This window comes from Eurosta solidaginis, chromosome 3, assembly GCF_040869045.1.
Source record: "Eurosta solidaginis isolate ZX-2024a chromosome 3, ASM4086904v1, whole genome shotgun sequence".
NCBI lineage: Eukaryota > Metazoa > Arthropoda > Insecta > Diptera > Tephritidae > Eurosta > Eurosta solidaginis.
In genome coordinates, this window is record NC_090321.1 from 227,521,708 (window position 1) to 227,535,499 (window position 13,792).

At 35.2% G+C, this 13,792-nt stretch overlaps 1 protein-coding gene across 10 annotated transcripts in view; it reads right to left on the reverse strand.

Moving 5' to 3' along the window:
* LOC137245163 (tumor protein D54) overlaps positions 1–13,792 on the reverse strand; it is a 90,807-nt gene that overhangs the window by 11,287 nt on the left and 65,728 nt on the right. For 4 of the 10 annotated variants that reach the window (XM_067775382.1, XM_067775381.1, XM_067775386.1 and 1 more), the window contains exons 4-5: positions 12,899–12,958; positions 5,660–5,864 (exon numbers count right to left, since the gene is read on the reverse strand). In XM_067775382.1, the coding sequence (XP_067631483.1) occupies positions 5,660–5,864; positions 12,899–12,958 (265 nt within the window). The remainder of the gene's footprint in view (positions 1–5,659; positions 5,865–12,898; positions 12,959–13,792) is intronic. The other 6 variants (XM_067775384.1, XM_067775383.1, XM_067775389.1 and 3 more) reach the window with 3 other exon arrangements.

Sequence of the window (13,792 nt, forward strand, 5' to 3'; positions counted from 1 at the left end):
TAAAAGTTAAATGCAGACTTTTATTTCTTTAATGACAAAATAAAAGTCCGGCCCTATAACTAAGGAACGATTCATCCAAATTAGAGGATTTTTTTTCATACAGAATCTCTCTTACGAGAGAAAGCGGTGTATAGAATTTCAAGGCAGTATCTCAATTGGATCAAACTGTATTGCGAAAAAACAGTTGCAAGTTTACTATATAAAAGTATTAGTATTGTGACGAATATTAGTATCACTAAGTGATACTCACATCACTAATCTGATACTAAGTAAATAAAGGCACAACAACAATAAAGTAAGCTGCTACTCTTGCTACATAAACATATTAATCATCATTTACCCACATACATACAAGGCCACGAAGAGATAACTCACACACAGATGTAGTCATCAGCCGAAGTAGTACTCACGCATACACACGCATATGGCTATACGAGAGATTATAAACTACAAATATACATGTACATATATGGCTGGTAACCAAGCACGAATTTCGCGAAGTTACTAGACCTTAGGAGAAATGGGTGGACGAGACAAAAGAGAGTATAAAAGCAGCGAAAGCTGAGTAGTCAGGAATCAGTTTGATTTAAGCACGCTATTGGTTGTGAAGTATAAGTGTTATTGTGAAGTACCCTCAAAGTAGTCTAATAAAGAACATTTTGCATTACTGAATATTGGAGTTATTTATTCAACAGTTTAGCGATTCGAACGTTTGCAGAAGGTTGGAAATAAGCAGAGTTTCCCTAAATTCGTTGCAGTATATTACTAAAAGCTTTCAAAAGGTTTCAAATCTGGACATTTAGAAGAAACTACTGGTAAAAAATTCATTTGAAGAAGCCGTTCCGTAGTTAAAGGGCCAGACTTTTAATTTCCCTTAAGGAATAAAGTCCAGATTTAAATTTCCTTTATGGATTTTTTTTTTTTTTTTTGTAAAGAGACGGAAAAAAAGGATGCATGATTCGTCATGAAAATGATATGGTTATCCCCGGATCTCATAAACTTTCACCTAGGAAAATTTTTTGACGCGAAAAAAAAGAATATAACTTTTAAAATGTGTTCCTGTTTTTTCGATACAGGCTGATGTGTATACACATACGAAAACATTTTTGATTCACATTTCTGAAAAAGTTCGAAAATATGGAGAATTTTTAAAAATGATGACTGAGACATCTTACCACTGCGGAACAGGATAAGTAGTCGATTTATCACTTTCTTAGCCGATCTACAATGGACAGAAATTTAAACATAGGAAATTCCTTTATAGAACCTCTGAAATCAGTGTTTCAGTTGATAAGTTAAAAAGTCGAAATAGTAAAAGACTTCGTTTATTTGGGAGCCAGCATTTACTAACAACATCAGCTCTAAAATCCAAAGAGGAATCAATCTTGCCAATAAATGCTACTTTGGACTAGGTAGGCAATTGAAAAGTAAAGTCCTCTCTCGGCAAACGAATATCATACTCTACAAGTCACTTATCGTACCCGTCCCGCTATATGGTGCAAAAGCATGGACCATGACAACATCAGATGAAGCGACTCTGGGAGTGTTCGAGAGAAAAGTTCTTCGAAAGATTTATGGACCTCTACGCATTGGCGATGGCGAGTACCGAAGACGATTTAACGATGAGCTGTACAAGCAGACATCAACATAGTCCAGCGAATTAAACCGCAGCGCCTGCGCTGGCTTGACCATGTTATGCGAATGAAAGATGACGCTAAGGCTAAAAAAGTGTTTCTATCGGAATCCGCCTATGGCAGCAGAGGAAGAAGGCGGCCCCCACTCCGCTGGAAGGACCAGGTGGAAAACAATTTACATTCCTTTGGTGTGACCAATTGGCGCCAATTAAGTAAGTTGATAATTAGAATTTAATGCAGGTGAAACTTTTTGTAGTTATTGAAAAAATAAATAAATACAAGACACGAGCATCTCATCCCATTTGCGTTGTGCTTCCTTTTTTTTTTCTACATGTTTTTTACGCCGACTACGAACGGTATCTGCAAGGCAGATGATTTTCACTGAGCTTTTCATGGCAGAAATACACTCCGATTGTTAGCAAAATCACTTCTAAATTTTTTACGTTGCTTTGCCCGAAACTTAAACACATGATCTTCGGTGTAGTAGGCGGAGAATCCTACCACCACATCACTGAAAACTTTTAATTTATATCCTTCTGATTAAGGAAGTAAGAATCTTTTATAAATGCTCAGTGAATACTCAGTGAACTTGTGATTCCGGAAGAGAAAATGTCTTGCGAGATCTTTAGTCCGTTTCTGCAACCTTTCGTTATAATAACGAACGATTTGCTATCACAAGGCTCGTATCGCTTTCGATATGAAAAGTGTTTCTGTAACACATTCAATTCACCTTGCAATATAATAGTGGTGAGTTTTTATCATATCAATGGAACAATCGAAATGGAACATAGGATCAATAGCGAAAAAGGTACAATAACAAAAATTAAGTCACACAAATTGTTATTTTGTGATCGTGCTCCCCCACCGCATTTAGCTCAAGAGCAACGGCTTCCCATACACTGCGGCTCAGGGAGGCACTGTTGGGACCGCTAAGTCTCCATTGCCACTTTTTTATTGGCCTTCATAATTTCCACCAGTTTCACTTTCTGATTTTTTGAAAATTTTCCACTTCTGGTTTTTTCTATAAAATAAAAAATAAATTAGAAAATAAAAAATCCAAATCAGTTACAAAGAAACGAACTTCACACATTTTCTTTTTAACGTATGTATACTATCACGACCTTCGGAGCTAGTGATATGAATATCGCAAGAAATATCGAAAATACATACTCACCACTCATCAGTGGCGGGTCTAGGATTGTACTTCCGGGGGGTTTTTACTTCATTGTTTTATGTCGTATATTTGATTGTAACATGATGTAGGGTGCATTTATTTTGATTTTTACCGATGGCCAAAAAGGCAAAACGTTCTCCAGAAAAAAATTTCAATTCTGCAACAAGTAAGGAAGTCTAAATTCAGGTGAAACTGAACATTACATACCCAGCTGTACACTTGAAATGCTGTTGTTGTTTGTTCTGTGTGCTTAATAGTGTTACAAGGCTGCGCAATAATACAAATACATACTATTCTGAACAAATTCTTCTTCGAGTTATGGCTAGCGAAACAGAAAATTGTTTAGTCATAAAAGGGCGGTGCCAGGTCCATTTTTTAAAATTTGACGATTTTCTTATTTGTTGTTATAAATCCACTTGGGAAATGAAATACCATTGAAATAAATTTCTTTTTTGCTAAGATATAGCTTATTATTTTCGTCCACGACACTTTTAAAAATCTTTTACATAAAAGTGGGTGTGGTCATTTACCGATTTCGTTGATTTTTCTTCAGAGCATGCCCAATAGTAAAGGCAACCTCTCTGTCGAATTTTGTTCCGATAGGTTTAACGATTTTTGATTTATGATTAATAAAATTTGTAAAATTGATTTTGTTACAAGTGGGCGGTGCCACGCCCATTTTAAAACATTTGTTTGAAGTTTTTATCAAAAGTCTCAATGTCAGTCCACACGTCAAATTACAACATTCTAGGCGTATTATTTACTTACTAATCAGGGTTTTTGTGTTTTCAAAAATGTTATATATATAAAAAGTGGGCGTGGTTATCATCCGATTTCGCTCATTTTCAATACCAATCTATTCTGCGTCCAGATAAGTACACGGACCAAATTTGGTGAAGATATCTGAATATTTACTCAAGTTATCGTGTGGACAGACGGGCGGACATGGCTCAATCAAATATTTTTTCGATACTGATAATTTTGATATATGGAAGTCTATATCTATCTCGATTCGTTTATACCTGTACAACCAAAAATTGCAAAGCGTCTGCCCAACAAGATGGGCCAATGTCGTGAAGCGGTATCCACTTAAATTGAACTTCAGCCAGCAATATTCGAAGCCTTTGAAGAGATAGCAGAAGGGAAAAACGACAAAACTTCAGCACAAGCTTCTCAGTTTCAAGCTGCTATTCTAGCGAGCAATTCGAAACGTTGCTGTTGTTTTTGTAGCAATAAGAACACTTTCGAAGGCCTTGGGGAGTGTTATCGATGTTGATGGTCCTTTGCCAGATGCAGATCCGGCACGTTCCGGTAACAAGCACAATAAAGGTACCAGCCCGCCCATCTCGGGAAACGATTTGATATGACCACATGAAACCTTCTAGGCCATACCGCCCTCCCACCCCCAGGTTCCATGAGGAGCTTGGGGTCGCCAGAGCCTCGTCTGTTAGTGAAACAGGATTCGCCACGGATAGGTGAGGTTGACAATTGGGTTTGGAGAAACTATATATTGCGATGGCGATCTGAAAGGGTGGCGCTCCACAGCCCCTTGAATCTGGTATTTTAGTCTCCTCTTACGACAGGCATACCTACCGCGGGTATATTCTGAACCCCTAACCCGCTGGGGCTTCTCTTCAGGTCTCGAAGTGGTCAATGAAGCATTCTTTTCGGAGTAATGCGGTCTCTTCGTTAAAAAAGTTGACGAAATAGCTTTCTGTCAACAAGGTTTTAGATAGAGCATATATCTTACCAAGGTAAGACCTTGTGAATGTACACCTGATTACAAGCTATTTGGTACCCACGATCGTGTACTAAAGTGTTTGGCAGGGAACATGGATCCTTCGTTGGGCCGCTGATCTACGTAATTAAATCCATTGTGTGGTTGGCACTGTGAAGGTGAGCCATACAATGGGAGGTACTAACGCTAAGAATATTGTAACGAATTTCCGGAAATTCCGCTTTTTCCAAACCTTCTGCTAACGTTCGAATCGCTAAACTCTTGCTTAAATAACTCCAATATTCAATAATGCAAAATGGTCTTTATTAGACTACTTTGAGAGTACTTCACAATAACTCTTACTTCACAATTAATTGCGCGTTTAAATCAAACCGATTACTGATTACTCAGCTTGCGCTGCTTTTATACTCTCCGCTGCTTCATTCTCATACCCCTACTAAGGTCTGGTAATTTCTCGAACTTCATGCTTGGTTACCAGCCATATACAGGTATACTTGTAGTTTGTACACAAGAGTGGCAGCTTACTTTATTGTTGTTGTGCCTTTATTTACTTAGTATCAGATTAGTGATGTGAGTATCACTTAGTGATGCTAATATTCGTCACAATATAATATTTATGCCCAAAGCTTTGCTCCATATCAACAAAAACAGGCACAAGAGTCTCTAGCATTTTATAGAAAAAGCAAAGAGGAAAACCACGCCTGCATATGTACATATCTACTTTTATAATTTTTGAAATACTCTAAATAAATTAAATATATTAGGATGCGTCCGTTTTCGAACTTCGAAAGCAAATATAAATGGTTTGGAAGCTAACTTCACAAAGTAATAAATAATACCAAAAACTTTAGATAACAAAGCTATTTAATGTTAAATAAAATAAAAATAAAAAAAAACAAAAAAAACCAACAATACCAACAATACCAAACACCCAAAACAAAACACACTAGCAATTTCTACGTTAAAAATGTTGTTGTGTCCCGAGTTTATTTTGTTTATTAGCATTGTGGCATTGATTATAGAAGGTAAAAGGTACAAATTAATTATGTTAGATATATATGAATTGAAAGTTAATGAATTGATAGGAATTAAAAAATAGTTTTTTATAGTTACCGCATGGGGTTGGCACAAAAAATTGTTGTGTTCATAGCTTACTTTAACATTCTCATAGGCCGAGCCAACCTTCTCTTCGATTGAACGCATCGATTCGGAATTTTTCATTTGTGAGAATTTCGATGTTATGCCGCTGGTTATGCTGCCCAATACCGATGCGGTCTTTTCCGATGTTGTCTTCAGCACTGATTCGGTGCGTTGGAAACTGGTATAAGAAATTAAAAATTGTTTTGAGTAAATGTGAAAAGGGTTCAGTAATAAGCTACTTTATTTAAATGAAATTGTGTTAGTAAAATACAATCAAGAAAACTTAATATATAAAAAAAATATTTGGTTTTGTAGAAGTTATAGCGATTTGAAAATTTTGCATTTTGGCAAAAGGCTAATGTAGGTCCTTTCGCGCTATTTCGGTCGATAGAGGGCGGCGGGTAGCTACCTGATGCAGCGATGCATCGAAAAAAGATATACTTAAAGCACAACATACTCATCTTAAAAAAAAACCAAAAAAATGTTGCTGAGAAACAGTAAAAAGGAGATAAAAGGTCCCATATACACATGATTTTAGGTAGATTTGGCAATTCGTTAAGTACATATTAAGAAACTCATCGAAACTTTTACTGACGGATTGGCAGGCTTAGCACTAGAGCATGCCAGCTACCTGATAGCGTTTTAGTAAGCAACATTTTTTTTAAGAAGCTGTAGTTTCTTCGGTAACTCGTTGTGGGCGACACTATGTTTTTGCATATCACAGAGGAATGATGGCTTCGAGAAGTTGAAAACGAGCGGCTAATTCGTTTTGCTATATATGTGGCAAATGTATTAAAAGAAGACAAAAGAAATTTTGATTTAACTAAAAACACAAGGATTTGCGAGACCTACCTACCCTACTTCGGTCTACCTGTTAAAAACCAGGACAAAAAATTGGCTCCACATGTTTCATGTAACTCTTGCAGAAGCATTCTGGAGCGTAAGTTTATTTTCTCTTTTTTATTGTACTAACTGTTTCATATATATATACATATATCTACATATATATAATTGCATAATAATAAAAAATCATAACGTTGTTATGAAATGCTTAACGTTTTATTATAGTTTGGTACCAGGGTGAGAAAAGAGCCATGAAGTTCGCAGTGCCGAGGATTTGGAGGGAACCGAGTAATCATGACACTGATTGCTATTTTTGTGTAGTGAAACCACTGAACGGGAAACGTTTAAGGAAAACAATATATCCGGAACTACCATCGACATCCGCTCCAGTACCACAGTCGGAACAAAATCCTGTACCTGATCCACCTGTGTTGGAAAAGCAATTATTCCCTCAAGGCAGCTTTCAAACACCGAGTTCATCTGCATCCGTACATTCCGAATTTGTTCCTCAATTTGAACCAGGAATGCCACATCTCATCAACTCTGGAGATCTCAATGACTTAATAAGAGACTTAAATCTATCAAAAGACAAAGCAGAGTTATTAGCATCGCGGCTTAAACAACGAAATTTACTTACTTCTGATGTTCGAATATCTCGGCAAAGAAAGCGTCATGAAGAATTTTCTTGTTTCTACAGTAAGGAAGATGGACTCTTTTTTGCTATGACGTGAAAGGTTTATTTGAAGCAATTGGTATTCCTTGTAATACAAATGAATGACGCCTCTTTATCGACAGCTCAACAAAAAGTCTAAAAGCAGTTCTACTACACAATGGGAACAAATTTCCATCTATTCCACTGGCACATTCCATACATCTCAAAGAAAATTATGACAGTATTAAAATACTATTAACTGCAATCAAATATACGGAATACAAGTGGGAAGTTATTGGAGACTTCAAGATGGTTTGTTTTTTTTTACTGGAATGCAAGGTGGATATACCAAACACTCCTGTTATCTTTGCCTATGGGATAGCAGAAATGATGCCGCCCACTATCGCCAAAAAGATTGGCCTGAACGTATTGAGTATGGGGTGGGAAGATTTATTATTAAACATGAAGCAATTGTCGATCCTAAAAATATATTGATGCCGCCATTGCATATCAAATTGGGCCTTATTAAACAATTTGTGAAGGCTCTTAATATTGAGTCTAAAGCTTCCAAATATTTGCAGACTTTTTTTCCAAAGCTGTCAGAGGCGAAAATTAAAGCTGGAGTCTTTGTTGGCCCTCAAATAAAAAAAAAATTATGAACTGCGATATTTTCCCGGACCTACTTAGCAATGAGGAGAAACTAGCGTGGAACAGTTTTAAGGCAGTAGTAGTTCATGGCTTTCTTGGAAATCATAGGGATGAAAATTATGATGAGCTGATAACTGGCATGATTACGAATTTTTCCGCCATCGGATGTCGCTAAAGATGCACATGTTACATTCACATCTGGATAAATTCAAAGATAATATGGGAGCTTATTCAGAAGAACACGGGGAGCGATTCCATCAAGACATAATGGAGTTTGAGAAACGCTACCAAGGCCAGTATACGGAAAGCATGATGGGGGACTATATTTGGACGTTAATAAGAGAAAATATTACCGAATATGGCAGGAAAAGCAGAAAAAAGCATTTTTTAAACATTTAAACTGTATTCTAAAACTAAATTTATAAGAATAAATCTTAAATTGATTTTTACTATACTAGAATAAATCAAATCTATGTCAATTTTGATGAATTTTCATGTTTTTCGTTTTTCTCATTTTTTTCGAACAAAACCAAATCAAAAACTTTTTTATGTTCATATTCTTATTTCTGGGTGCAAAAGCAATACAAAAAATATACGCACGACCCATGTACAAAAATGTTGTTGACCAGTCATTCAAGGTTCGAATCGAGCTCAAGGCCAGAACAATAATTTTTTTTCTAATGATAATTATTGTTACTTTTTAATTTTTCTAAATTTGAAAAATTGTATTTTGTTTTTGGAATAGTAAGTAGAAAAGTTTTCAGACAACCTGCCATAGCTGCGCAGATAGATCCATTTCGAAGCAGCATGCCTAAAGCGTACTGATGATGAAGGCTTAGCACCCTTCGAAATGGATCTATCTGCGCAGCTATGGCAGGTTGTCTGAAAAATTTTCTACTTACTATTCCAAAAACAAAATACAATTTTTCAAATTTAGAAAAATTAAAAAATAACAATAATTATCATTAGAAAAAAAAAAAATTATTGTTCTGGCCTTGAACTCGATTCGAACCTTGAATGATTTATCAATAGGCCGATAAAAACAAAAACAATTGTTGTTGACCAGTGTAATTTGTAGATACGGCAACAGCTGGATTTTGTTTACCCAACAAACATGGAACAAAATTCTCCAGCGAAATTATATATATAGTTCCGGACGTGATATCCAACACCATTATTTAATTATTCTTAAACCATATAGTTCTTGAGCTGATATCCGACTTCATTCTTCAATCACTATTCAACCATTGAGAAAATCTGTAAAATTAAAAGTTTTCGATTTGATCTCCAACGTCATTAATATATTCCAATTAATATCCTAATTACGAGAGATCTTGAGAAATGTACAGTTCTCAAATGAATATTGGATATCGAGTTGAGGTCAAGTGGAAAAGACATGTCCAAGGTGGTACCACCAAAGCAAATAGCTATTTATTGTGAGAAATAAACACCTAATTAATAGCAGTAATTAGGCGTAAGTAATCAAAAATAAATTATATAGGCGGCCGCCGTGGTATGATGGTAGCGTGCTCCGCCTACCACACCGAAGATCCTGAGTTCACGCCCCGGGCAAAGCAACATCAAAATTTTAGAAACACGGTTTTTCAATTAGTAGAAAGTTTTTATAAGCGGGGTTGCCCCTAGGCAGCGTTTGGCAGGCACTCCGTTTGTATTTCTGCCATGAAAAGCTCTCAGTGAAAACTAATCTGCCTTGCAGATGCCGTTCGGAGTTGGCATAAAACAAGTAGGTCCCGTCCGGCCAATTTGTAGGATAAATTAAAAGGAGCACGACGCAAATTGGAAGAGAAGCTCTGCCTAAAATCTCTTCGGAGATTAGCATGTCACATTTATTTATTTTTTAAATTATATATATTTAATTTTATTTTCGTGAAAAAACTGTAGTATGGAATCTTACATTTGAGTCCAGTTAAAGAACCACAAGTTGTTAATTAAATTTGTTCAACTTAAGTAATAGCATTTTTTTGTTTTATTTAAAATTCCCCCTTTTGCTGAGTACGCTATGATTCTCGAGTTGAGCCACTGTTTCGAAACAACTCTTGAGATTTTAGAAGTATGCCTAGTTATCAACATGAGCTCTAATGGTACTGAAGCCCAAATGCTGGTTGGGTATATTCGACGCCATTTCGAACGAACGGAAATCACCGATAGGTTAACTAGAGTTTAACCTAGTCAGATCGACCGCTTAAGCTCAGCTTAAACTTCAGTTAAAGTAGACTGAAAAATTACAGAATAAGTTTAAGCGTAGTTTAACTGACAAACTGAGTTAAACTTGTACTGAAAAACCGGGTCTAAGTTTGCCTGAAATAACATAAGAAGACGAAGATAACATAGTCGATGCAGAAAGCAGTGTTGTTAAGAGTGAATACATACTATTGTGAGATTAAGAAGAGTATGTATAAAGGAAAAGAGCTAGTTTTCAAACACAGAATAATTCAAACTTTAACAATTTTTTTAGTGTATATGTTTCCCTGCCTCTTGTTGTCGTTTTGTTTTTGTAACGATAAAGACACTCTCCAAAGATTTTGGGGAGTGGTATCGATGTTGTTGGTTAATTGCCGGATATAGATCCGGTACGTTTAGGTAACAAGCACTATTAAGGTAGAAGCCCGGCCATCGCGCGAACGATTTAATGTGACCACATTGAACCTTCTAGACCCGCCTTTTCATGCTTATATGTACAGCTTTTGCAAGGACGAGGCAGTTCTATCGGAATTATAAAAGTGGAGCTATCCCAAGGGGTATCTGTTTTATTTAGAAGGAACCTTTTTCTACACAGAGGTAGCTGGCACTAAATCAAAGTTTAATAAACCGTAAGTAAACATTGGGCGCTTTCAACGAACACGACTTTTCTTGATCGGTTGAAGATAGAACATTTTTTCCTATGAAAGGCGAGTTGAGCCAACTGCCAAATGAAATAATTATCTTTAAGGGAAAAGGACCTCTTAAACTCATTTACTTACTTCACTATAATATTAAAAGGAAAAATTGCGTTCATATCCGACGTTTTAAAATGTCAAAGAATTGACAGACACGGTGAGCGAATTTAGCGAAAACGAGTGCGAATCGTGAACATGTGATGTTGGGATGGGCAGAGCATCCTTGGGCATGTCTTAATGATAGCTTCTGTCCTCCCAACATGAAGTGACAAATTTTTATTTTTTTTTTTAAATATATATTACTGATAAAAGACCAAGTTATTGCGGCCTTTGTGACTGGCGTGGTGACAATTAAAAACCAAATTGCTTTTGATTTTGTGCCTGACCAAAAAATTTACTTTTTTATGAGAAATAGCGGAGTTTAAATATCATTGAATAACGGTGCTTTTGTGTATAACTGATGAACTATGAGATTTAAGAACTGGCGTGGTGCCAATTAAAAACCAAACTGTTTTTTGTTTATATACATAACGGAATACAACGGGATAGTGAAAAATCGTGGCGACAAACCATATATTGATACAACACATAATTAGATAAAAGAAAATTCTCGAAATGAGATTTAAAAACTAGCGTGGTGCCAATTAAAAACCAATATCGTTTCATATACATTTTGATCTGGCATTATCGATTTAGTCAACGCCAATCACCCTCAACACATGTTGAGTAAATCACAAAAAGAAAAAAAACAAGTACAGGTTCTAAGTTCGGGTGTAACCGAACATTATATACTCAGCGAGAGCTTCAATTGTACATTTCATTTCAGATAAATTATTTTTCTACATAACACGTGGCACCGACCGTTTAAAAGAAAAATTTCTCCCCATTTCCTCTTACAGTAAAACTTGATAAGTGAAATATCATTGATTCAAAACTATTTTTTGCTAAGTTATAGCTTATTATTCTAGTCTACGACCCTTTTAAAAATGTTTTATATCTAAGTTGCCGTGGTCTTTAACCAATCCCGTCCATTTTTACTAGAAATATTTTCTGCTATAAGGAAGTGGGCGTGGTCCTTAACCGATTTCGTTAATTTTTATTCAATGCATTCCTTATAGTAAAGGCAACCTCTCTGTCGAAGTTTGTTATGATAGGTTTACCGATGTTTGATTTATGATTAATAATATTTGTAAAATTGATTTTATCACAAGTGGGCGGTGCCACGCCCATTAAAAAAAATTTTTTTTTCGAATTTTTATCAAGAGTCTCAATATCAGTCCACACGTCAAATTTCAACATTCTAGGTGTATTATTTACTAAATAATCAGGTTTTTTGTGTTTTCCAAAATGTTATATATATAAAAAAGTGGGCGTGGTTATCATCCGATTTCGCTCATTTTCAATACCAATCTATTCTGGTTCCAGATAAGCTCGTGTACCAAATTTGGTGAAGATATCTCAATACCTGGCTCAATCAAATTTTTTTCGATACTGATGATTTTGATATATAGAAGTCTATATCTATCTCGATTTCTTTATACCTATACAACCAACCGTTATCCAATCAAGGTTAGTATACTCTGTCTGCAAAGCACGCTGAGTATTAAAAGAATTTAGCGAAAAAAATTTATGTAGCGTAATTTGACGTAAAATCTTAACTGTTGAGTGGATCAAAAGCAATTAATGGTGCGTTCAGAAAGTTATCACTCAAGGATTAATTAACAGCTGTATTAGCTGTAAGCGCCCAATAACAGTTATTTCAATGTGAGTGTAAACATTCTCACAGATGAAATACGTGTTTGGCATTGGTAGTGGTGCCTTTTTTTGTTCTTGAGAAAACCTATGATACATATCTAATTATTTATGCCCTAGAATTGTGGTTTGGCAAAAAAAGGAACGAAACTTGCGACTTGCCTATTTATATAAAGATTTATTTACTGATGTAGTAGCTCTTTCGCCTAGTAAATTATTTGACTTTAGTAAGAGTTGTTTCAAGATATTTTAATGTGCGCGCACCACACGACCCATAAACATTTTGTTATCTCTTGATTAATAGTTGTTAGAGTGTACATTTAAGATATTTTGAAGTTAGTGCGAAAAAGTAAAAGTGACTACAACAGTCAATATTAGTAGGCAGTTGAGATTGAAGAATATTACAGCACATTTACTTACATTGGGGCATCATGAACGGCCTTTGATATATTACCAACGCCTTGTTCAACGGTTTGATAACTTAAAATTTAACAAAAATATATAAATTAAAATAAAATAAAATAAAATAAAGCATTAAAAATATACTAAAGTTTATACATTGCAATAGTTATACACAGAATCCAACCTAAATTTTTTTAGAGATTGACCATATGCAAATAAGCAATTTCAAATATATTTCTTTGTATGCTCACAATCGTTTATTTTTAACAAATTATTTTAATAAAATATAGCTAAACAAAAGCTCTACGATCAAAATTGTTAAAAGCTCGCTAATATCCGGAATCTCTATATTTACAATCAAAACTTTATTTATAGATTTGGGTTCCAAATAAGAGCGAAAAAGGGACCCGTACATAAAAACAGCAATTATAAATAATATATACGAGCCGGACCACTGTGCATCTTGCGCAACCAATATAAAAGTATCTTATCAAATATCAACAAACATCAGCTGTTCTATCAATCAATTAAAACTTACAGCTTACGCTGCCATCTGGCGTATGGTAGCGACTGCCGGTAATGCAGTGCAAATATTCACTATAGTGGCATAGTACAAATATATTTCTTTGTATGCTCACAATCGTTTATTTTTAACAAATTACTTTAATAAAATATAGCTAAACAAAACATCTACGATCAAAATTGCTCAAAGCTCGCTAATATCCGGAATCTCTATCTTTACATCCAAAACTTTATTTATAGATTTGGATTCCAAGTAAGAGTGAAAAAGGGACCCGTGCATAAAAACAGCAATTAGAAATTCTATTAGGATTCGAAGTTGAACCCTTTCTAATTTTTTTTTATTTTCTTTAAAAAAATTGACAAGTAAAAATTCTCTTTTGTTATTTGAAT